The 22,871-nt window shown below is 39.7% G+C and overlaps 1 protein-coding gene across 7 annotated transcripts in view; it reads right to left on the minus strand.

The window, feature by feature from the left end:
- Window positions 1–22,871, minus strand: part of LOC138827466 (OTU domain-containing protein 7B) — a 63,529-nt gene that overhangs the window by 20,207 nt on the left and 20,451 nt on the right. For 2 of the 7 annotated variants that reach the window (XM_070022972.1, XM_070022975.1), the window contains exons 2-4: window positions 9,994–10,144; window positions 3,244–3,432; window positions 1,005–1,232 (exon numbers count right to left, since the gene is read on the minus strand). In XM_070022972.1, coding sequence (XP_069879073.1) covers window positions 1,005–1,232; window positions 3,244–3,432; window positions 9,994–10,078 — 502 coding nt within the window. In that variant the 5' untranslated portion in view covers window positions 10,079–10,144. Of the gene's footprint in view, window positions 1–1,004; window positions 1,233–1,480; window positions 1,746–3,243; window positions 3,433–5,988; window positions 6,077–9,993; window positions 10,145–14,394; window positions 14,535–22,871 lie in introns of those variants that run through there. The other 5 variants (XM_070022973.1, XM_070022977.1, XM_070022978.1 and 2 more) reach the window with 5 other exon arrangements.

The raw sequence follows: 22,871 nt of genomic DNA on the forward strand, positions 1-22,871 counted from the left end.
ATCACTTTTATAATAAAATTCAAAAAATAGCACTGATCATGGTAGAGCACCAGCCCATGAACAAAGCATCAGGTACTGAGTTCAAGTCCCAGTCTCATGGCAACAACAAAATGAAAATAGCACTATCCTAAAAGCTAGTAAACTGGTCTTCCTCTAACTTCAGACTTCATTTTTTATTAGCTTATATTAGTTATATAGAGGGAATTTCATCATTACCTTTCCACATGTTTATAATGTATTCCAATCTCACTCCCTCTCTATAACTTTCCCTGTCCCTCTTACCAAATTAATTTTTAATAGTAATTTAAAACTAACACAATTTTAAAACAAACAAATTTAAAACAAACCAGGTATGAGGGCTCATAAATGCAGTAATAGTTACCCAGGAGAGTAAGATCTGAGGAATCAAGGTTCAAAACCAGCCAGGCAGACAAAACTGCAAGGCTCTTGTCTCTAACTAGTGAAAAACAAGTCAGAATTGCAGGTATGACTCAAGTGGTAGAGGATCAACCTTAAGAAGAGAGTCAAGCGAAAGTGGAAGGACCTGAGTTCAAGCCCTAGTACTGGCACAAAAATTAATAAATTAATAAATCTTGGAGGACAATGCATATAAATAGATGCAACTTTTAGTGCATCACTACAGCATTGGTTTCTTTTGTTTGCAAAGATGCTCCAGAACCAATTATAACTAGTTATGGATTTTTTTTTGGTGGTTGCCACTCATATATATATACATATTCATATATATATAATTCATATATATATATATATCTGTTTTCCCTTCTATCAAATAGGAAATTTCCAGAGTAAATTGTCTAATTTGTATTATTTTTCTAACTTCAAAAGGCTCTCAGTACTTGTTTATCTGACTGACTACTGCCTTTGACTTCAATCAGATCATAGACTAAGACAGGAAGTCACTGATCAAACCCAACCCTCCCATGTGATTTGCCTCTAGATGGAGAGTAGAAAGGAAGAACACTGGAGAGGAAGTACTCACTGACCTGCCTGTTCCAAGGCAACCAGCATGGACTGCTCAATGAGGTCTCTCTCTATGAAGCTACGGAAGTCTTCATTGTACACAGTGAGATCTGGAAGCTGGAAGGCACAGATGGGCGTTTCCAGGGGGTGCTCATTGCTCCCCCCACCCCCACCATTGGAGGAGACATGGGACCGGGCCAGGGAAACAATGCTGGAGCTCGCGTGAGAGATGCCCCTAGACAGGCGTTTTTCTGCAATGAGAAATGGAGTCACCTTAGAACATACATAACCCACTCAAAGAACTCTCCACTGATGTGGTGATATGGTTATATTTTCACAAGGTTTCTAGTAAGGAAAAAAAAATCAGTCTTACCAGCTACTGAACTTTTTGATCCATTTTCTCAAACCATGTACAAGTGGAGGAATATAGAAAGTGGTATTTTTGCAGGCATACATCAACAACTAACATCTTTCAATCTTTCTTTGAAATTTTTCTCACCTTCTTCTTACAATGCTGTCTTCTCCCAATATCATTTTTCAACACAAGAGAGACCCATTCACTTAGCAACTTGGTCATTTTGGGGTGGGAAGAAAAGGGAATAAGGGAAATGGAGTTTCATTAGACTAGATTGAGTCAAATGATCTCTCTGCTAATACTCAGGGTCATGGGAATATAGAAAAGATTTTCATTATAAAAAAGAAAAATAGTAGAAGAAAAACAAGAGAGAGGGTAACAATGTTTGACAAGAAAAGTACTCATCACCTTATGTAACTGTAACCCCTCTGCACAATACCTTTACAATAAAATTAATTTTTCTTGGTCGGTCATGGGGCTTGAACTCTGGACTTGCGGGCTGTCCCTGTGCTCTTTAGCTCAAGGAGAGTGCTTTACCACTTGAGCCACAGTGGCACTTTGGTTTTCTGGTGATTTATTGGAGATAAGAGTCTCACAGACGCAGGGCGCTGGTGGCTCATGCCTGTAATCCTAGCTACTCAGGAGGCTGAGATCCGAGGATCGCGGTTCAAAGCCAGCCCGGGCAGGAGAGACCATGAGACTCCTATCTCCAATAAGCCACCAGAAAACCGGAAGTGGCGCTGTAGCTTAAGTGGCAGAGCGCTCGCCTTGAGCTGAAGAGCTGAGAGACAGCGCCCAGGCTCAGAGTTCAAGCCCCCACAGCCGACCCAAAAAAAAAAAAAAAAGAGTCTCACAGACTTTCCTGCCTGGGCTGGCTTTGAACTGTGATCATCAGATCTCAGCCTCCTGAGTAGCTAGGATCACAGGCTTAAGCCCATGATGCCCGGCTGACAACTTTTCTTGATACTCATGTTTATCAGAAATTTATAGAAGCTGTCAATTATTATCATGTTACAGAGGAAAATAGTACTGTAGATACTGCCCAAAATAATTTTATTTGTTTTGAATAAATGGCACCTTAGCAGTTCCTTAGCTGACATTCCATTGTTAGCATGGCTTGAATGTGATTATCACAGAAGGCAAGATCTGAAATGTTGGGTAGTCATTCTCAGCCCAGAGATGAAACAAAATAAATCAAGAAGCTGGGTGTTAGTAGCTTCCAGAGCCAGTGCCTGTAATGCTAGCTATTCTGAAGGCTGAGAGCTAAGGATTGTGATTCAAAGCCAGCCTAGGGAGACAAATCTGAGAAACTCCTATCTGCAATTAACAAGCAAAGAGCCAGAAGTGGAGCTATGGCTCAAGTGGTAGAATGTCAGCCTTGAAAAAAGAAGCTTAGAGTGTGTGTAAGGCCCTGAGTTCAAGCCCCAGTTCAGATACAAAAACTAAAAAATTTTAAAAAGGGGAGGGATAAGTAAGAATGTTGAAAGGGGTGATTTTGATCAAGATATACTGCATTCATAAACTGCTTTGTTAAATAGCAGCTCCTTTGTACAACTACTTAAAGATAATTTTTTAAAAAATGTTGGTGAGACTTCCAAAAAGATGGTTGTGGAGCTGTGGCTCAAGTGGCACAGTGCTATCCTTGAGCAAAACAAGGCTCAGGGACAGCACTCAAGCCCTGAGTTTAAACCCAAGGACTGGTATTAAATAAATAAATAAATACTTTTCTAAAGTTATTTTTAAAAAGTATTATTTCTAGGTTTTTAAGAAGTACCTTCTGGGATTGGCTGGGAGAAGGGAAGGAATAAAAACATCTCTAAATTATTGCTTAGACTTTCTGACTCCATTTAAGCAGTCCCCTCCCTTCCTACTCCATATACAGAAACATCCTCCAATTAGTCCAGTACCTTGAACGATGTCATCCTGCCGCTGGAGGATGGGTCGGGGAGGGCGGGTGGACTCTCTATCAGAGCATACTCTTTCAGGAGACTTGGGGCCACTACTCCCTCCACTAAAGGGTGGGGACAGGTTCTCAGCATGGACTTGCCGCAGCTGCTCAAAATCACTGAGGGCAGCACTCACATCCCAATTCTTTCCTATCAGGAGACAAAGAGAAAGACAAACTATGTACTCAGAGTATAGAGAAATTGGGGGAAGACACAGAAGACCCCTGACCAAACCATCAAAACCACCGAAAGGAAGTTACCTAAACTAAAACAACCTTTTAACAAAAAAGGAAACAAAACTCAGATAACTTGTACCAGGGCCCAGTAGGACTCAAGCTCAGGTCTCCTAATTCTGAGATCCAACGAGATTCAGTCTAGATGTATTCTAGAATGTCCTAAGCCACCTAAAATTGTATACAAAGCCATAGGTATGTACATGAAAGATTTCACAGATATCATCAACTTATCAATGGGAACTATATGGCTCCACATTTAAGAATCACTTTTCTGGGCTGGGAAGGTAGCTCAGTGGTAGAGCGCTTGCCTTGCAAGCCTGAGGCCCTGGGTTCGATTCCTCAGCACCATATAAGCAAAAAGAAAAAAGCCGGAAGTGGCGCTGTGGCTCAAGTGGTAGAGCGCTAGCCTTGAGCTGAAGAGCTGAGGGACAGCGCCCAGGCCCAGAGTTCAGGCCCCACGACTGGACCCAAAAAGAATCACTTTTCTAATAAAGCACTGACTCCAAATGATGGATTTGTTCAAATGGGTATTTTTGTTGCTTATTCCAGTGAAACTACTTAATTACATATTGCTTAATTGTTTTTACTTCTTTCTGTTACGCTGTTACTCAATTTTATCACCTATTTCCTATCTCCAATCTACTGTAAAGAATCTTTTAAGAAGCTAGGTGCCAGTAGCTCACATTTGTAATCCTGCTTCAGGAGGCTGAGATCTGGGATCAAGGTTCAAAGCCCAGGCAGAAAAGTCCATGAGACTCTTATCACTAATTAGCCATCAAAAAGACAGAAGGGGAGCTGTGGCTCAAGTGGTAGAGTGCTAGCCTTGACTAAAAAATCTCAGGGACAGCATCTAGATCAAGTTCATGCCCCAGTACCAGCACTCACACAAAACAAACAAAAAAAGAATCCTTGAAGAGAGCTAGGGATGTTTTTCAGAGGTAAAAACTTGCCTAGCATACACAAGGTTCTGGTTTTGTTCCCCAATACTGAGCAAAAAAAAAAGATAAATGATTTTCTTTCTTCTTTCTCCCTCTCTTGCTTTCTTTTTCCATTCTTTCTTCTTTTCCCTTCCTTCTTCTTTTTTTTTTTTTGCTAGTCCCAGGGCTTCAACTCAGGACCTGGGCACTGTCCCTGAGCTTCTTTTGCTCAAGGCTAGCACTCTTTTTACCACTTGAGCCAGAGCACCACCTCCAGCTTTTTCTGTTTATGTGGTACCAAGGAATTGAACCCAGGGCTTCATGAATGCTAGGCAAGCACTCTTATTACTAAGCCACATTCCCAGCCCCCTTTCTTTCTTCCTTTCAGTGCCACTATTGAGGGCCTTACCCTCTTGCTTGTTTTTCCTTGCTCAAGGCTAGCACTCTACCACTTGAGCCATGCTACCACTTCCAGCTTTTTGTGAGTTAAATGGAGATAAGAGTCTCATAGATTTTTTTTTCCTGTCTGGTTCCCAAGCTTGATCCTCAGATTACAGGCATGAACCACTGGTGCATTGATGAGATTCATGTTTCTAAAGCACAATGCTCAGTATTTTAGTTGCATGACCAGACTGGAGGCTTTCTATGACCTACCCTAATTTTCTAGCCTTTTCTTTGTTTCACTTTTGTTATTTGTAAAAATGCAGATGATACTAATAGTTTCTACCTCAGAGTTGTTATCAAGATTAAATGAGTCAAAAGTATGTAGAACAGTGCTTGGTATGCAGAAAGTATTCTATATGCACTTAGTTATGCTGCTGCTGTTCTGGTTATGATAATTTGGTTAAGCCATATTAATCATTTATGCTTTACTTCTGAATCATTACATTAAACTCCCTCTGCTCATTCTAGTCACTGCTATCCCCTTGTGGTTCTTAAAAAGTTGCTAAGACTGGGGCAACCGTAGGGCCTCTTCATAAGACTGTTCCCACTGCTTAACAAGCTCTTTTTCCAGTATACCCACACACACAAATCCTATTTGCTCAAATGTCACATTCTTACTAAAGCCTACCTTGACTGCCTAACTAAAAAAATTACCATGCACCTTACCATTCCTCTATTTGTTTTTTTTTGTTGTTGGTTGTGGGGCCTGAACTCTGGTCCTGGGCGCTGTCCCTCAGCTTTTCAGCTCAAGGATAGCACTCTACCACTTGAGCCACAGCGCCACTTCCAGCTTTTTCTGCTTATGTGGTGCTGAGCAATCGAACCCAGGACCTCATGCATGCAAGGCAAGCCCTCTACCACTGAGCCATCTTCTCAGCCCTTACTATTTTTCATAACTCTCAAGATCTTATAAAAGATGTAATTTGTAATTATATAATTTATAATAGATTATAATTTATAATAATTTATATAGTCATCATGCTTACTATCTATTGGTTGCCTTTCCTACTGCAACATAAGTGTAAAGAGTTTTGTTTTGTTCATCTAAAAGTGCCTGGCATATGGTAGGTATTTGTTGAATGGAAGACTTTTCCTGAGTCCATGCATACCTGTCTGCAGAATTTCTTCAAAGCAGTACCTTTGAAAACGCAACGTATCCAAAATTGAATGTCCATCCTCTTCCCTTTCAAAACTTACTTTCTGTCCTTCTTTTATGTTCCTAAATCAGAAATGGCATCACAATCCTTTGTTGGCCTCAAACTTCATTTTCAGCTCCTCATTATTCCTCTACTTTCTCTTCTCTCACAATCCAGTTAGTCCTCAGGATTGTTTGCACCCCCCAAAATCTCTCTCAAGTCCATTCCTTTTTTGTTCATGTTTATTGCCACTGCTTCAGTCTTCATAATCTTCTTCTGGTCTTTGGTCTTTTGAAAGGGAAACTCTCTTATCAGTCTCTCTGTTGCTAATCTCTCCCCTCTCTAATTTGTTCCCTTTCACTCAACCAGTTAACTTTCAAAGGAAAAAGCAAAAACACAAAGATAGAGATAAAAAGATATGAAGATCAGATCCCTTCGTTCTCCTCCTAAATTGTATCTAAATCCACCTAATTTCTTCTATACTGCTACCACTATGGTCATCATCATCTCTCACCTGAACTACTGCAATGTTCTTAACTAGGGTTAGCACTGGTCATCCTCTAATCTATTCCATACCCTACAACCAGTACACTATTAAAAACTCAAATACAATTGTGTTACTTCCAATGAACTTAGGATATAATGTGGTTTAAACTCCTTACCATGGCCAAGAAAGAAGATGCTCCCCCATTCTCTTTCTCTCTCTGGCTTTGTTTTTGGTGCTAGTTACTGGAGCTTGAATTCAAGGCTTCATGTTCTCACTTGGCTTGTCTGCTTAGCTGGCACTCTACCACTTGAGCTATATCTCCAGTTGTCATTTTTGCTGGTTAACTGGAGATGACAGACTCTCAGACTCTTCCACCCAAGCTGACTTGACACCATGATTTTCAAATCTCAGCTTCCTGAATAGCTAAGATTACAGGCATGAGCCTGTAACCCTGGTAACCCTTCATATTTTGCTTTTTGCCTATTTATCCAGCTTCTCATCACTCTTATACCACTTTTCTGATTCACTCACTAAAAGTTCCTCCAATAAGTCAAACTTTCTCAGCTCAGGGCCCTTGTATAAGCTATTTCTCCCGTGTGATCACCCTTTGTGACATCTTTTATCTGACTACTCCTGCTTATCCTTTAAGAATCAATGTAAATGACACTTCCTTCAACACTTTCCTACACTGTAGATCTACATGAAATTAAGTTTCTCTCTTCACTATCAATGCACTCTTAACTTTTTTTCATAACATGAGTGCTTGTGCTTATATGTTCACAGACAGTAATTTGTAATATAATGGTTAGGAGCCATGCTCTGAAGCCAAGTTTCCTAGGTTCAAATCCCAGTCTACACTATAACTTCAATTTTAAAGTGTTTTTGTTGTTGTTGTTGTTGTTGTTGTTGTTGTTTGCCAGTCCTGGGGCTTGAAATCAGGGCCTGGACATTGTTCCTGAATTTCTTTTGCTCAAGACTAACACTCTACCACTTGAGCCTCAGCACTACTTGCGGCTTTTTCTGTTTATGTGGTTCTGAGGAATTAACCCAGGGCTTTATGCATGCTAGGCAAGCACTCTACCACTCCCAGCTCCAATTTTTAAAGTTTTAACAGAGATGAAGGAGACAAGAGGGAACAACAAAGGGGTGAATTTGATCAAAGTATATTATATACATGTACGGAGCATAGAGCTTTCACAAAGAAATCTTGTATAATTAACATACTCTAATAAAAATAGTTATAATAGGGCAGTTAAAACAATGAAATAGTATATCTGAAGTAGCTTGCATATACACTCAACATTACAAGAGGAATGGAGAATGGTTAATGATGATTTTATAAAAGAAGTTAAGCCAAGTGATGGTGGCTCACACCTAGCACTCATGAGGATGAGATCTGAAGATTAGGGTCTGAAGCCAGCCCAAGTAGAAAATCCATGAAATTCTTATCTCCAAAATCTGAAGTGAAGCCATAGCTCAAGCTGTAGAACATCCCAGTACCAATACCCCCCCAAAAAAGAGCGGGGGGGGGGGCTAGGAATGAGGATTAATGGTAGAATACTTGCCTAGCATGCATAAAGCCCTGGGTTTGATTCCTCAGTACCACATAAACAGAAAAAGCAGGAGATGGCACTGTGGCTCAAGTGGTATAGTGAGTGCTAGCCTTAAATAAAAGAAGCTCAGGGATAGTGCCCAGGCCCTAAGTTTAAGTGTGTGTGGGGGGGGAGGCAGAGAGGGAAGGGAAAGGGAAGAGAGAGAGAGAGAGAGAGAGAGAGAGAAAGAGAGAGAGAGAGAGAGAGAGAGAGAGAGAGAGAGAGAGAGAGAGAGAGAGAGAGAGAGAGAGAGAGAGAGAATAATGTAAGATGAAGAGAATAATGAGAAAAAGGATACTGCATACTCTGGAAATGAAAAATGACAAGTCAAGCCTGGCTGGGGCATAGGGAGTGTTGGGAAAAATAGCAGGAATTGAAATAGTAAGTTGACAAAGCTATACTAAATTAAAATTTAAACTTTGAACTGGGCCCTGGTTGCTCATGCCTGTAATCCTAGCTACTCAGAAGGCTAAGATGTGAGGATCGAGGTTTGAAGTCAGCCCAGGCAGAAACGTTCCCATGAGACTAATTCTCCAATTAACCATTCAAAAACCAGAAGTGGAGCTGTGGCTCAAAGTGGTAGAACACTAGCCTTGAGCAAAAGAGCTCAGGGACAGCGCCCAGGCCCCAAGACCAAATACATAAACAAATAAATGTTTAAACTTCAATCTTCTCTTTCCAAACTCATACTCTTTTTTGCAAGTATTTAAACAAATGAACTTAGAATATTTTTAAAACTCTTTATTATGCCAAGAAAGTCACAAACATCCCTCCCCCCATAGTTTGCTTCCTGCCATTTAAAACCAGCTTAAAATATCAGACTATCATACCTTAACTAAAGGCCAACAAATTATGTATATATGCTAAGAACCTGACTCTTCACTATAGGCTTGCTTTTCTCTGTCATTATATACACTCATTAAAAAAGCATCTGTTGATTAAAGCCATAGCTCAAATGGAGTACCTAACTAGTAAGGGCAAAACCCAAAATTCACATGCCAGTACCATTCCAAAAAAAAAATTAATTATGACAATAAACAAAGAATCCTATGGACATGATTCCAATCCCTCAGGGCCTTAAAATCTAGAATATACAAACCTATATGCATATGCAGATATGAATAAACATAAACAGCAAAGTAAAAACATTAAATCACTTAACTTAGGACTATATGTTAAAGAACAAAATCATGCATGATCCCAAAATCTAAAAATCAATTACATATAAAGAATCTTACAGGGGGAGGGGGGAGGCTGGGAAGGGATGTGAAGGGTAAACAAAGGAGGAGGCTGCAATGCTTGGTAAGAAATGTATGCATTATCCTGCCCATGTAATTGTAACTCCTCTGTACAGTATGTTCACAAATAAAATAAAATTAAATTAAAAAAAAAAAAAAGAATCTTACAGAAATCGGGCTGGGAAGGTGGCTCAGTGGTAGAGTGCTTGCCTTGCATGCCTGAGGCCCTGGGTTCTATTCCTTAGTACCAAATAAGCAGAAAAAGCCAGAAGTGGTGTTATGGCTCAAGTGGTAGAGTGCTAGCCTTGAGCTGAAGTGCTCAGGGGCATCACCCAGGCCCAGAGTTCAGCCCCATGACCAACACACACACAAAAAAAGAATTTTACAGAACTAGAATCATGTTTTAGTGAACTAAGTTTTCCCTTGCATTACCTGAATGTAATCTGATAGTAGAAAAGTTGACTCCAGTAAGAATAAGGTAAAAGAGGATTTTGAATTTTAAAATTATAGTGGACTATACACAAAATAGATCAGAAGTAACTTAGAGGGCCTACCATTTACACAGCATCTATCTTCCTGAGTACCTTAAATATTATAAATCATCCTAACAATGAATATCGTATTTTGCTCTCTCTTCTCATTCTCTCCCATGACTCCTCACCTTCCAGAAGATCTCGGGCAAGCCCTGGCTCTGCTCCTGTTGAACGGACAAAATCTGACAGAACAGCATCCATGTCCAGGGTCATGTGATCATCAAGTACTTTCAGGCAGCTGGATGTAGGCAGGACATAGATCAAAATTCAGGCCCCTACCTGACAAAGAAATAAATACATAAGGCTCAAATTACTGTAACAGGATAGTTGTAATACAATTTCAGATTCTTAATCACATAAGGAAAATAATTATACTAGGTCATTTGCTCCATTTAAATCTGCTCATTTGAATTTTTTAAGTTTAAAATTTATTATAAAGAGTAAAATTTAATTTCCTAATATCTCTTTAGTATTAATGTCTTAATTCCTATATAAGCACAAGTCACGCTAAATAATGCTTTCCTGATAATTCTCAAGTATTATGTTTCTCCTATGATGTTGTTTATCCCAACTAAAGAAAGAACAGACTATCACCCTAAAAAGCTACCTACCTGCAATGTTCTCTAACATGGTACCTGGCTCATTTCCTTCCTGGAATTTGACATACTCTAAAATTATTTTAATCATTTGCTGTCTAGCTATCTTATTTTTTTATTTTTTTGGTTGGTTGTGGGCTTGAACTCTGGGCTTGGACGCTGTCCCTGCGCTCTTCAGCAAGAGGTGAGCTCTCTACCACTTGAGCCACAGCGCCACTTCTGGTTTTCTGCTGGTTTATTGGAGATAAGAGTCTTACAGACTTTCCTACCCAGGCTGGCTTTGAACCGAGATACTCAGATCTCAGCCTCCTAAGTAGCTAGGATTATAGGCATGAGCCACCAGCACCCGGCTTCTTAAAAGAATACATACATATTTTCGACAGTGGGGAACTTAGGTGCCTTGTTTATTAATGAATCCCCAGCATGAATCTTGCCTCTTTTTTTTTATTGTGAAAATACTATACAGAGGGGCTACAATTACATGGGCAAGGTAATGAGTGCATTTCTTATCTAACACTGTTGCCTTCTCCTTTGTTTCCCCTTCCCCATCCCCCCAAGTTGTAAAGTTCATTTTCGACATAACATCTTGTACATCTCATTGGTGCAATGGATCTACCTGTATCCCTATTTAAACAATTTGTTTTTTCCCTTCCCTTCCACAAATTATACCAACATCAAATACAGTGAAAACAGGGGTTATACCGTCGGGGAGAGGCATACAAAGCAACAAAGAAATCTTTGCCTCTTGACACAAGAGGCACACATGCCCTCAATAAATGCTTACTGAATAAATGAATACTATCCACTGGGTAATTGCAGGGTTGCCCAATATTCTGATGCTAGCAAAGGAAACAGAAGGAGTGAATCAATGGCTTGAGATACTTAAAACAGAGTGGGGAATTCCAAAGTTCATAACAAAAATCAATCTTTGTCTGCTAACCCCATGAATCTAGGGAGCATGCCTACCCCCAAAAAGTCTTTCTCACCAAGGAAAAATGATTGCCAGGTTAAGTTTAACTGAAAAAAGTAACTCCTTTCAAATGTATCCTTAGCAGACTATGACCCTGACTTGACAGTCTGAGAGACTAATCCAAAATTCTTCTGAGGTTAACAGCCCCAACTAAGGAAGTAATAACACAACAAAGAACAATTTCTGACAAAATTTTGCCAGGTTTACGATTTACATAAGGTTTCTAGGTACCCACTTGCTCTACTGCACCAACCAATTTTGGTAAAGGCCAAAAGCATAATCCTTCCTTCCTGCCTTCCTGCCTGTCTTTCCTTTCTTTCTTTCTTTTTCTTTCTTCTTTCTTTCCTTTCTTTCTTTCTTTTTTTCTTTCTTTCCTTTCTTTTTCTTTCTTTCTTTCTCTCTCTCTCTTTTTCTTTCTTCTTTCTTTCTTTCTTTCTGTGGCACTGAGAATTGAATCAATTCAAACTATTTCCAGTTCTTTCTTTCTTTCAGTGGCACTGAGAATTGAATCCATTCAAACTATTTCCAATCTCCAAAAGAAGAATTCTCAAAAGCAACAGGTCACTCAAATGACTATTCAAAAACATAGTCTATAGATAAGTCCCAAGTATTTTTTCTTCCTGTCTCCTTCTATCCCAGTCTACATCTTGTTCAGTGCTACAATTAAATCCTGATTTCCTACAGTCCTTAAATATAGTAAAGATTTGTGAGTTACAAAAATAAATCAGTAACTTTATTACTTATTATTTGGTTTCCTTTTTTTTTTTTTTCTTTGCTGTGCCTTTATTTCAAGCTTAATGGCAAATCACCTGCCATGCTGAGTAGATAGTAGATGCTAGTTGTGGGTGCCTTTGATGGTCTCAGGTTCTTCCTCCTCTTCTTTTGAGCTCAACAGGAACTAAGATTTGAATTCAGTGCCTTGCATTTGCTACACATTCTATCATTTAAGCCATGCTTGAGAGAAAAATGGCAAAGGAAGCCAGGTACTGATGGCTCACACCTATAATCCTAGCTACTTAGGAAACTTAGACCTGGAAGTTCAAAGCCAGCCTGGGCAGCTAGTCTGTGAGGCTCCACCTCTGATTAACCAGCAAAATGTTGGGCTGAAGGCCTGGCTCAAGTGGTAGAGTATCAGCCATGAATAAGAGAGCCAAACAACAGCATAGGCCCTGAGTTCAAGCGCTAGAAAGGCAAGAAAGAGCAAAAAGAAATAGCAAGAGAAAGCATTCTTTTTTGTAGAATTCTATAGTTTAAGACATCCAAGAGGGCAGTACAAGATTTCTTCATATTTGTACCGCCAATATTTAGCATTGTATCTACAATAGAGTAGGCAATTAATAAATGCCTGGTAAATAAACAACGAAATGACTAATTGAACCTCCATATGAAGGAAAGGGAAGGGAAGGAAAAGGAAAAGAAAAATGGAAGGAAAAAGAGGAAAGGAAGAAAAAGGAAGGGAAAGAAAGAAAAAAGAAAAGGAAAAAGAAGAAAGGAAGGCAAGGAAAAGGGAAGGAAAAAGAAGAAGGAATGAAAGGAAGAAAGAAAGGAAGGAAAGAAAGAAAAAGGAAAGGAGAGAAAATGTTACATTAACTTAGAATTCAAAGGTAAATAAATGGCTTTTTCCTCCTCTACTGCAAGCAAGAATTCATTGTCCACTTTATTGAGTGGCTTTGGACACAGGAGATGGTAACATCTCAAATAGAACACAAAAAGAATCCAAAACCAACAATGAAGACACAAAATCAATTTCAACTTTCAACAAATCAACAGAGCAAAGTAACAGTAAAGCCACTGTCATAATTTTGTAAAAGAATATGGGAAAGAATAGCAAAAAAAAAAAAGTGTGTGGAATGAAGGAAAAGACTAAGCCAAGGGATTGTGAACCATTTCCAGCCAGACCCAGGCTCCTGAGTATGAGTAAATTTAAACCACCAGCACAGTGGCATCATAAGATACCATATATTAACAGTAGGCAAAGCATCCTTTAAAAATATTTTAAAAATAACTCAATGGTTTCACAGGATCTAGAAGACTTGCTCATCAACAAAAATTTAAAGCACTAAACCATATTTATATTTGATGTCTCCAGGTACATGCCATGGACTCCACCCTATCCCCACCCAACAGGTAAAAACAGGACCTTTTGTTACATCACCACCAACACCTGGCTTTAGCTTCTCAAATTCCAAATGGAGAAATAGAAGCCAATGACTGAGACTCACAGCCTTTGGCTTTGTTTCAGTACACAGCAAGGAAAAACTCCAAAGAACACAACAAAACACTGGCTTTCAACCTTTCAAATATGAGAGGTAGCATTCAAACATTTGTTGAGTGAATAGTGTCTATACACAAATCTCAAAACTATGTAGCCCAATGATTGCTTCCATGCAAGAATTCTATTATATCTCCAACAGATAAATCATCCAGTTTCCATTTTAATACAAGCTCTGACAGGGAACTCATTACTTGGCCATTATTATTGGATGGCTCCAACTGTTAAAATCACTTCTGTAAGCAAAAGCCAGAGCTACCAATGGAGTTCCTTCTCCTATAGTTTTGTTCTCCAAATCAATAAAATGAATTCTATGCATGATGACTTCTTTACAGGAAATTATGTAAGTCATTTTTTGTAAATCAATGTTGTCATGTTATCAGGAGCTAGCCAGTGAGTTTTATTTCATAAAACCCTTTCTTACATCTGTACTTGCTCATACCTGTACTCATTCATGAATATTTGTATTACCTAAGAGTATAAATTCAACATGATGAATGAAGAAAATTGTTCAAAATTTACTTTTGCCATCTTTGCCTCTTGCCAACACTTCTACTTTTATGCCTGCTTAAAGTGCTGGCAGCAATCACCAGTGAATATTGACAAGTTAATATTAGTTAAATGGTTTCAAAAAACACTATCATATTCAACAATGAACTTCCTGAAGCTTGTCTCATTAATTCCAACTTACAAATAGAGAAACAAACAGGGCTGTATGCATTGGCTCAGGTCAGTAATCCCTGGACTCAGAAGGGGCAAAGGCAAAACTGCCATTTTGAAGCCAGTCTGGATTATATTGCATGTTCCAGGTCATCTTGGGCTGATCCTTGTCTTGAAAAAAAAAATCAAAAACCAGAAAAGGTTTGACAGAGTAACTCCTTCAAACAACTAATGAACTGTTGAACAAAATGGATACCAGAAGGCTAGAACGTGTTTATTTGGGGGGGGGGTGGCAAGGGCAACAAGAAGGGGGGGCACATGCAGTTACTACATTCAATATACATTAACTATGTATATTGAACTATGTAACTGGAGGGTAGGGATGGGATGAGAAAGGATAGGGGAGAATGATAAAAGGAGTAACACTAATCAAGATGCATTATGTTCCTAACTAGACTTCTGGAACTGAAAGCCCTTTATACAACTACTTAATAAAAATAAGCCCTTAAAAAAAAAAAAAAAAAAAAAGAGGTTTGAAGCCAGAGAGCCTGAATTCCTGAGCTTTCTACAGTACCACTGTACTATGCCCAGGTGAATGCCTAGGCAGGAAATGAGACCCTACCTCAAAATAACAAACAAAATATAGGGATGGAGATGTAGCTTGGCAGTAAGAATACCTGCTTTGCAAAGCACAAAACCAATAAAATTAACAGAGCAAAAAAGTTGGAGATGGGGCTGGGAAGGTGGCTCAGTGGTAGAGCGCTTGCCTTGCATGCCTGAGGCCCTGGGTTCGATTCCTCAGCACCACATAAGCAAAAAGAAAAAAAGCCCGAAGTGGCGCTGTGATTCAAGTAGTAGAGTGCTAGCCTTGAGCTGAAGAGCTGAGGGACAACGCCCAGGCCCAGAGTTCAGGCCCCACGACCGGACCCAAAAGAAAAAAAAAAAGTTGGAGATGAGGCTTAGCACACCATTTGCCTAGCAAGTGTGAAGCCCCAAGTTTAAACCTCTGTATCACAAAAAAAAGAAAGACAAAAGAAAACTGAGATTCTACTTTGTGACTGCTTTCCTAACTATGACTGATCATTTGATTTACTTCATGGAAAAAGCCTAGTTTTTTTACCCTTCTATTCTATCTACCCAAGTTGGATACCTATTACTGTAAGAGAGCAAAACAAGATCACATAGTCTTGGGGCTGGGAAGATGGCTCAGTGGTAGAGTGCTTGCCTTGCATGCCTGAGGCCCTGGGTTCGATTCCTCAGCACCACATAAGAAAAAAGAAAAAAGCCAGAAGTGGCACTGTGGCTCAAGTGGTAGAGGACCCCCCCCCCAAAGAAAACAAAAAACCAAAAAGATCACATAGTCTTGCACAGCAAAACAACTAATAATATATGGTACTGTTTCCCTCTTTTTACCGAAGTACTGCTGTCTTACTAGACTTTATTATCCCAACCAATCTTCTCAGCTACTACCCCTCACCTTCAGCATTTTCCTGGAGTCTCCTAGCCAATTCATACCATCCTACTTACTCCTGGCAAGTGGCTTTGGTTGTTTCACCAGAAAAACTACAAAAACAAAGCAAGAAGTACTCCGGCCTTGCTCTACTGGCTCATTATTCTCTGCTCCTCGGAAAACTCCTTAAAATAGTCTAATTCATTGATGCTACTTTTTCAACCTCTGTTATGTCCTTAACATACTATAATGGGCTTCTGTAGAACACTGGTTTACAGAGAAGACCATCTCAACTTTCTGTGCCTACACTAAAGGTTAGCACACTCAGAGATCTAGTCTTAGGCATTTCATTTCTTCATTGTATATCATCTCCATAAGAAAGTTCATTAGTTCCCCCAGAGCACCCAAATGCCTAGGCTTGGAATGTGACTTAGTGGTAGAGTGCTTGCCTAGCATGCACGAAGCTCTGGGTTTGATTCCTCAGTACCCCATAAACAGAAAAGCTGGATGTGGCACTGTGGGTCAAGTAGTAGAGTGCTAGCCTTAAGCAAAAAGAAGCTCAGGGACAGTCCCTAGGCCTAGAGTTCAAGCTCCAGGACTGGCATAAATAAAATAAATAAATAAATAAAATGAATATATGGCAGAAAAGTTTCTGTGAGACTCTTATCTACAATAATCACTCAAAATATGGAAGTGGTGCTATGGCTCAAGGCACTAGCCTTGAGCACAAAGAGGGTCAGGGACAGTGCCCAGGTCCTGAGTTCAAGCCCCACAACCAACAACAACAACAAAAAGAGAATATGATAGCATCATATTCCAGTGCTTTAAATTCTTCAGTGATGAAAGCTTAACATTGGAATAAACCCTACATGGCCTGACTGTATTCCCATTACTCCCTAACTATACTAGACACTTCAAATTTCAGTCTCTTTGTACATATTGGTCCTGAAATGAATCCTGATCTAAGTAAGAGTTCTCATTGCTTCTTTGTGCTGCATTATTTAAAGAACTCTGGCTTCCTAAGTTAAACTGTCTACTTCTTCCTTGGGATACCCACTGCACTCTGCACTCTACCGCTATCATAATTTTATCATAGTGCATGGAATTTATGAGGGGGTGTTGATTTTGGGGTTTTCTGTTTGTGTTGTCAGTACTGGGGTTTGAACTCAGAGCCTTGTACGTGACTAGGCAGGTGCTCTACCACTTTAGCCACACCTGCAGTCTTTCTGCTCTGGTTGGTTTTTTTTTTTTTTTCCTGCCTGTCATGGGGCTTTAACTCTAGACAAAGGCACTATCCCTCAATTCTTCAGCTCAAGGCTAGTGCTCTACATTTGAGCCACAGCACCACTTCTGGTTTTCTGGTGGTTAATAGGAGATGAGTCTCAAGGACTTTCCTGCCTGGACTGGCTTTGAACTTCAATCCTCAGATCGCAGCCTCTTGCATAGCTAGGATTACAGTCATGAGCCACTGGCGCCTGGCTGCTCTGATTACTTTTGAGATAGGGTCTCATATTTTGACTTTGCAGGCCTGGAAGACAATTCCCTATTTATGTTTCCATGTACCTGGGATGACAGGTGCACTGTACCATGCAAAGATTCTTCTGTTGAGATGGGAGTCTCATGAATGTTGTTGCCCAGGCTAGCCTGGAACTACAATCCTCCCAATCTCAGCCTCCCGCGTAGCTGGGAGGATAGGCACTTATCAATACATTCAGCTGTTGGTTTAGGTGGGCTCTCATGATCTCTGCTCCCACTCCCCTCATCCCAGGCTGGCCTGGTTCTCCAAATATCACCCTCCTAAGTAGCTAGGCACTGGAACCTGGAAAATGTGTGTTTATTTGCTATTATAAGTCAGGAGCAATTTAAGAGCAAAAACTGTGTCTTGTTTGTCCTGTAGCATTCAACTAGCTAGTAGGCACTCAATTTTTATTCATATAAACATTAAGTGTATTTGTAGAATACCTAATTATACACATACCATCAGTGTTTAATATAGGCAAATCTATAACAGTGGTTCATCTCAAAGACATCTGCTGAAGATTGTTACATGATTTTATCCACAACTTTCCCTTTGGACACAGTGTTTACCTTAGACTAATACTGTGCTAAAAATCAGTCTGCATGTACCAAGTGCTAACTATTTGGTTACAGAGAAAATGAACCAAAACTACTGATGGCAGGTAACAGATCTCTGCTAAAATGCCTGAGAGACTGCTGACCTTACAATATCCCTCAAAGTTTCCACGCTCACGCAGAACTCTCCTGGCTCTACCAGTGCATTAGAGCTGCCCAAGTCCTCCCCAACTCCTCTAAAAACTCACTGGAAAATCACAACATTTAAGCCTGTCAAGAATTTTCAAAGGTCAGAGACTCCTCCAAGTCTATGATGTCAGTCCCAAGGAATCCAGACAGGAGAGAAAGGAGGGACAGAAATACTTAGAAATTTCACACAATTCTTGATCAGGTGGGAGGGAGAGTGAATGGTTACTTTGGCAGATTGCTTCGATTAACATAGGACCTTCCAATATAAGAAAATATAATCTTAAAAAGAAAGAGGATATGGCAAATTCCATACTAAAAGGACTCATGTAACACTGATACAACTTAAAAAGGAGAAAAGTGAAAGAAAATACTATATGTTAAGGCTTTAGACATATTTCATTTAAACTTCCAAACAGTATACGCAGTTTATGTCTGGATGTATCATCCATGAGATGACAAATAAAGCTCACAGATGGTAGGTAATGTATTCAAGATTGCACAGGTAAAAAGGAACCAAACTAGGACTTTTATGGACCAGCATGCATGATTCCAAAGATCATATGCTTATACTACAGCACATCTGGTCACAGGAGAAGTCTACTCTCAATGCTCCAACTCTCTCAATTCCACTCTGAAAGAAAGAAGACACTCTGGATTTAGATAGACATTGGCTCAAATCCCTCGTCTACTACATAAGGGCTGGCTAACCATGGACAATGTACCTATTTTACATTCTCCATTTCTTCATGTCTAAAACAAGAAATAACTGCATTTCAAACTTTTTTTAGGGTTAAGTAACATAAGATACATAAGGTCATTAGGCGTTAGTGCCTGACACACAATCTATCATTACAAGATCCCAATTGCCTTCTTTTTGTCCAATTCCCTCCCATATACTCTTGTTCACTCTCCCAGTGCCAAAAAGAACTTCTTACATTCTTACTCCTAAGTTTTCTCTATTTTTAACTCTCCAAATTCTTAAGTCCTATACCCATTTTCTTTTCTTTTAGCATTTATCTTTCTCATTAGTATTCATGGCTTGTACATGGAGGAAGAATCATTGTGACATTCACACATGTGTGCAAATGTATTCTAATCAACCACACTCTACAATCCCTTTTCAAAGCACAGTCTTAACACCTATATACAATATCTGATATTATTCCCATCCCAGTGTCTTCAATTTAAACCTTCAAGAATATATCTTTAAAAACCACCTTTTGTTTTATCTTCTCTCAAAAATAACCGTGAAGGAAAGATACCTGGTCCTTTCCTAAATGAATACATTCAACTAAACACTTCATTCATTCCCAAATCCCTAGGAACATCTTCACACATATTTATTCAAAGTTCTAACGTCTGATTTTACCAGTCTTACCCTCCTACCTTTACCCATTATTCTACTCATCCCAGGCCAAAATTATTTTGGGGGGATAAGGGGGTCAGTCGTGAGGCTTGAATTAAGGGCCAGGGCTCTGTCTCTGCACACTTTTGCTAAAGGCTAGTGCTCTACCATTTTGAGCCATAGCTCCACTTCTAGTTTTCTAGTTGTTAACTGGAAATAAGAGTCTTATGGACTTTCCTGCTGGGGCTGGCTTTGAACCATGATCCTCAGCCCTCAGCCTCCTAAGTGGATAGGATTACAATGTGAGCTGTAAGCACCTGGCTCAAATATTTTATAATATTCTCTTAATTTCATATATATTATTCAGCTTTTTGATGTAATCATCTCCTTTTACTCATCCTATATATTATATTCCTGGATTATGTTCTACCTCTGGTGTAGCACATACTCAGGGAATGTCTACTTTTCCCTCTAAATCAACCTAAAGAGAAAAAACAAACACTCAACCCACTCATAGAAATAACTATTCCCAAAACAATTTATCATATTCTATAGTAGATATATATCAATTCTTTTTTTTTTTTTTTTTGTCAGTCGTGGGGCTTGAACTCTGGGCCTGGGCGCTGTCCCTCAGCTCTTCAGCTCAAGGCTAGCGCTCTGCCACTTGAGCTACAGCGCCACTTCCGGTTTTCTGGTGGTTTATTGGAGATAGGAGTCTCACAGTCTTTACTGCCCGGGCTGGCTTTGAACCGTGATCCTCAGATCTCAGCCTCCTGAGTAGCTAGGATTACAGGCGTGAGCCACCAGCGCCCGGCTGATATATATCAATTCTTAAGAGTAGATCCCATGGTGTTATCAGTATGACTTTGGGGGCTTTGTGTGTGTGCATGCATATGTGTGTGTACCTCAGAATAAAACTTAACTATTTTTTCAAGATGTTCTAGTTTTTAGTATCAGGAAAATAAACAGTAAAATGACTCAAATCTAAAAGAAATACATCCCATTAATACCCAAGTATTAATATAAAGATTAGGGATGGGTTTAGAGTTTATGATTTGGGGGCTGGGAAGGTGGCTCGGTGGTAGAGCGCTTGCCCTGCATGCATGAGGCCCTGGGTTCGATCCCTCAGCACCACATAAGCAAAAAGAAAAAAGCCAGAAGTGGCGCTGTGGCTCAAATGGTAGAGTGCTAGCCTTGAGCTGAAGAGCTGAGGGACAGCGCCCAGGCCCAGAGTTCAGGCCCCATGACTGGACCAAAATAAAAAACAGAGTTTATTACTTGGCATTTATTCTTTGCTGTTTGCATTGCATTTATTTGGGAAATTTAATAAATTGGGAAGCTAGTATAATAACAGTTAATTTTGGGAAAATGGGTGCAGGCAAGTCTGTTATTATAATCTATTATTATAGTATATTATTAGCCTGAATAGAAACAGAAATCACGTTCATGTTTATTTTTTAGATCTGAACCAGAATGCCTATTTTCCACACACATTAAATTTTTTTCTTTTTCGTTTTAGAGATAAGAGTTGGGTTCTTAATAAACAACTCTGTGTGTGTGTGTGTGTGTGTGTGTTTGTGTGTGTGTGTGTGTTTGTGTGTGTGTGTGTGTGTGTGTGTGTTTGTGTGCGTGGAGGCATGCATGCATGCAGGTTATGGGGCTTGACCTCAGGGCCTGGGCATTACCCTTTAGTTTTTCTGCTCAAGGCTGGTACTCTACCACTAGAGACATAGTTCCACTTCTGGCTTAATTGGATCAGAGTCTCATGGACTTTCCTGCCCGGGCGAGCTTTGTACCACAATCTTCTATCTCAGCCTCCTGACTAACCAGGATTACAGGGATGAGCCACCTATGCCCAGCTCCAAATGTAATGTTTAAAAGATCAGTCTGTAAAAACTATTTTTCCAAGCTGGGTGCTGGGAAAAAAAAATTAAAACCCAATTTTTCCCACAACATATAATTACTAATTTTTAAAAGCCTCAATTGGAAAAAAAAAAAGTTTGCTTCTTAAAGAAATATTTGTATTATTATTTTCTAAATTTTCCATTTTTAAGTTTCCCAGTGCCATCTTTTCTGGCCGAACCTCCTAAAGGCCCAGTAAATCATCCACTCAAAATTTGCCAAAGTAGTCAACCCCCAACAGGCACTACCCAAAGGTCTGAGAATATAAACAAATAAGCCACAGCCCTACTTTTTAAGGCACTGTATCTAGTGGGAGAAATATAAACGTGCTGGTAGTGTCCAGTGGGGCAGGAAGAGGTATAAGCGACCAGTATACCTCATTGGGTTAGGAGGCTTCTCAGACTTTCAACTGAATTTTTTTTGTGTGTGGGGGGGTGGTAGGTCATGAAACTTGAACTCTGGGCCTGGTCACTGTCCCTCAGCTCTTCAGCTCAAAGCGAATGTTCTACCACTTGAGCCACAGTGCCACTTCCAGTTTTCTGGTGGTTACTTGGAGATAAAAGACTCACGGACTTTCCTACCCAGGCTGGCTTTGAACTGTGAACCTCAGATCTCAACCTCCTGAGCAGTTACGATTACAGGCGTAAGCCACTGGCGCTCGGCTTTCAGCTGAATTTTTAAATAGAAACTCACCACACTAGAGGACAAAACTACAATCACAGTAAAATTAAGATTTCTGATATTGGTTGATCCTTTTATACATTAAAACATTATAAACAGAGCCAGACACCAATGGCTCATGTCTGCAAATCCTAGCTGCTCAGGAGGCTGAGATCTGAGGATCGAAGTTTGAAGTCAGCCTGGCAAGAAAATCCAGGACATTCTTATTGCCGATAAACTACTTGGAAAAAAGCCGGAGGTGACGCTGTGGCTTAAGTGGTAGAGCACTTGCCTTGAGCACAAAGAGGTGCAGGGACAGCACCAAAGCCCTGAGTTCAAGCCCCACAACCAGCAAAAAAAAACAAACCAAAAGAAAAACAAAACATTATAAACAGGCTTAACACTGTTTAGCATGTATTACGTATCAAATATTTGTGTTTCTAAATTATTCATACTAGTTCATGTGTATAGATAACTGAGAGCTATTTATACCCCAAACAGGCTTATGAATTATTTACTAGTGTCAAGTATTTACTGTTTCCAATTTGTCCTCTCTATATGATAAAAAGGTCTGTATGAACCTTTATGCTTATATCAATTCAAAACATATAAATACAAATATATAATATGCAAATATAACTACATAAAGTTTGTGTATTTATATAAAGGTTCAGGGGCTGGGAAGGTGGCTCAGTGGTAGAGTGCTTGCCTTGTATGCATGAGGCCCTGGGTTCAATTTCTCAGCACCACATAAATAGAAAAAGCTGGAAGTGGCACTATTGCCAAGTAATAGAGCTAGCCTTGAGCTGAAGAGTTGAGGGACAGCACCCAGGCCTAGAGTTCATGCCCTATGACTGACCAAAAAAAAAAAAAAAAGGTTCATTTAAAA

Source organism: Dipodomys merriami, unplaced genomic scaffold, assembly GCF_024711535.1.
Source record: "Dipodomys merriami isolate MVZ:Mamm:240054 unplaced genomic scaffold, mDipMer1.0.p SCAF_156, whole genome shotgun sequence".
Lineage (NCBI taxonomy): Eukaryota > Metazoa > Chordata > Mammalia > Rodentia > Heteromyidae > Dipodomys > Dipodomys merriami.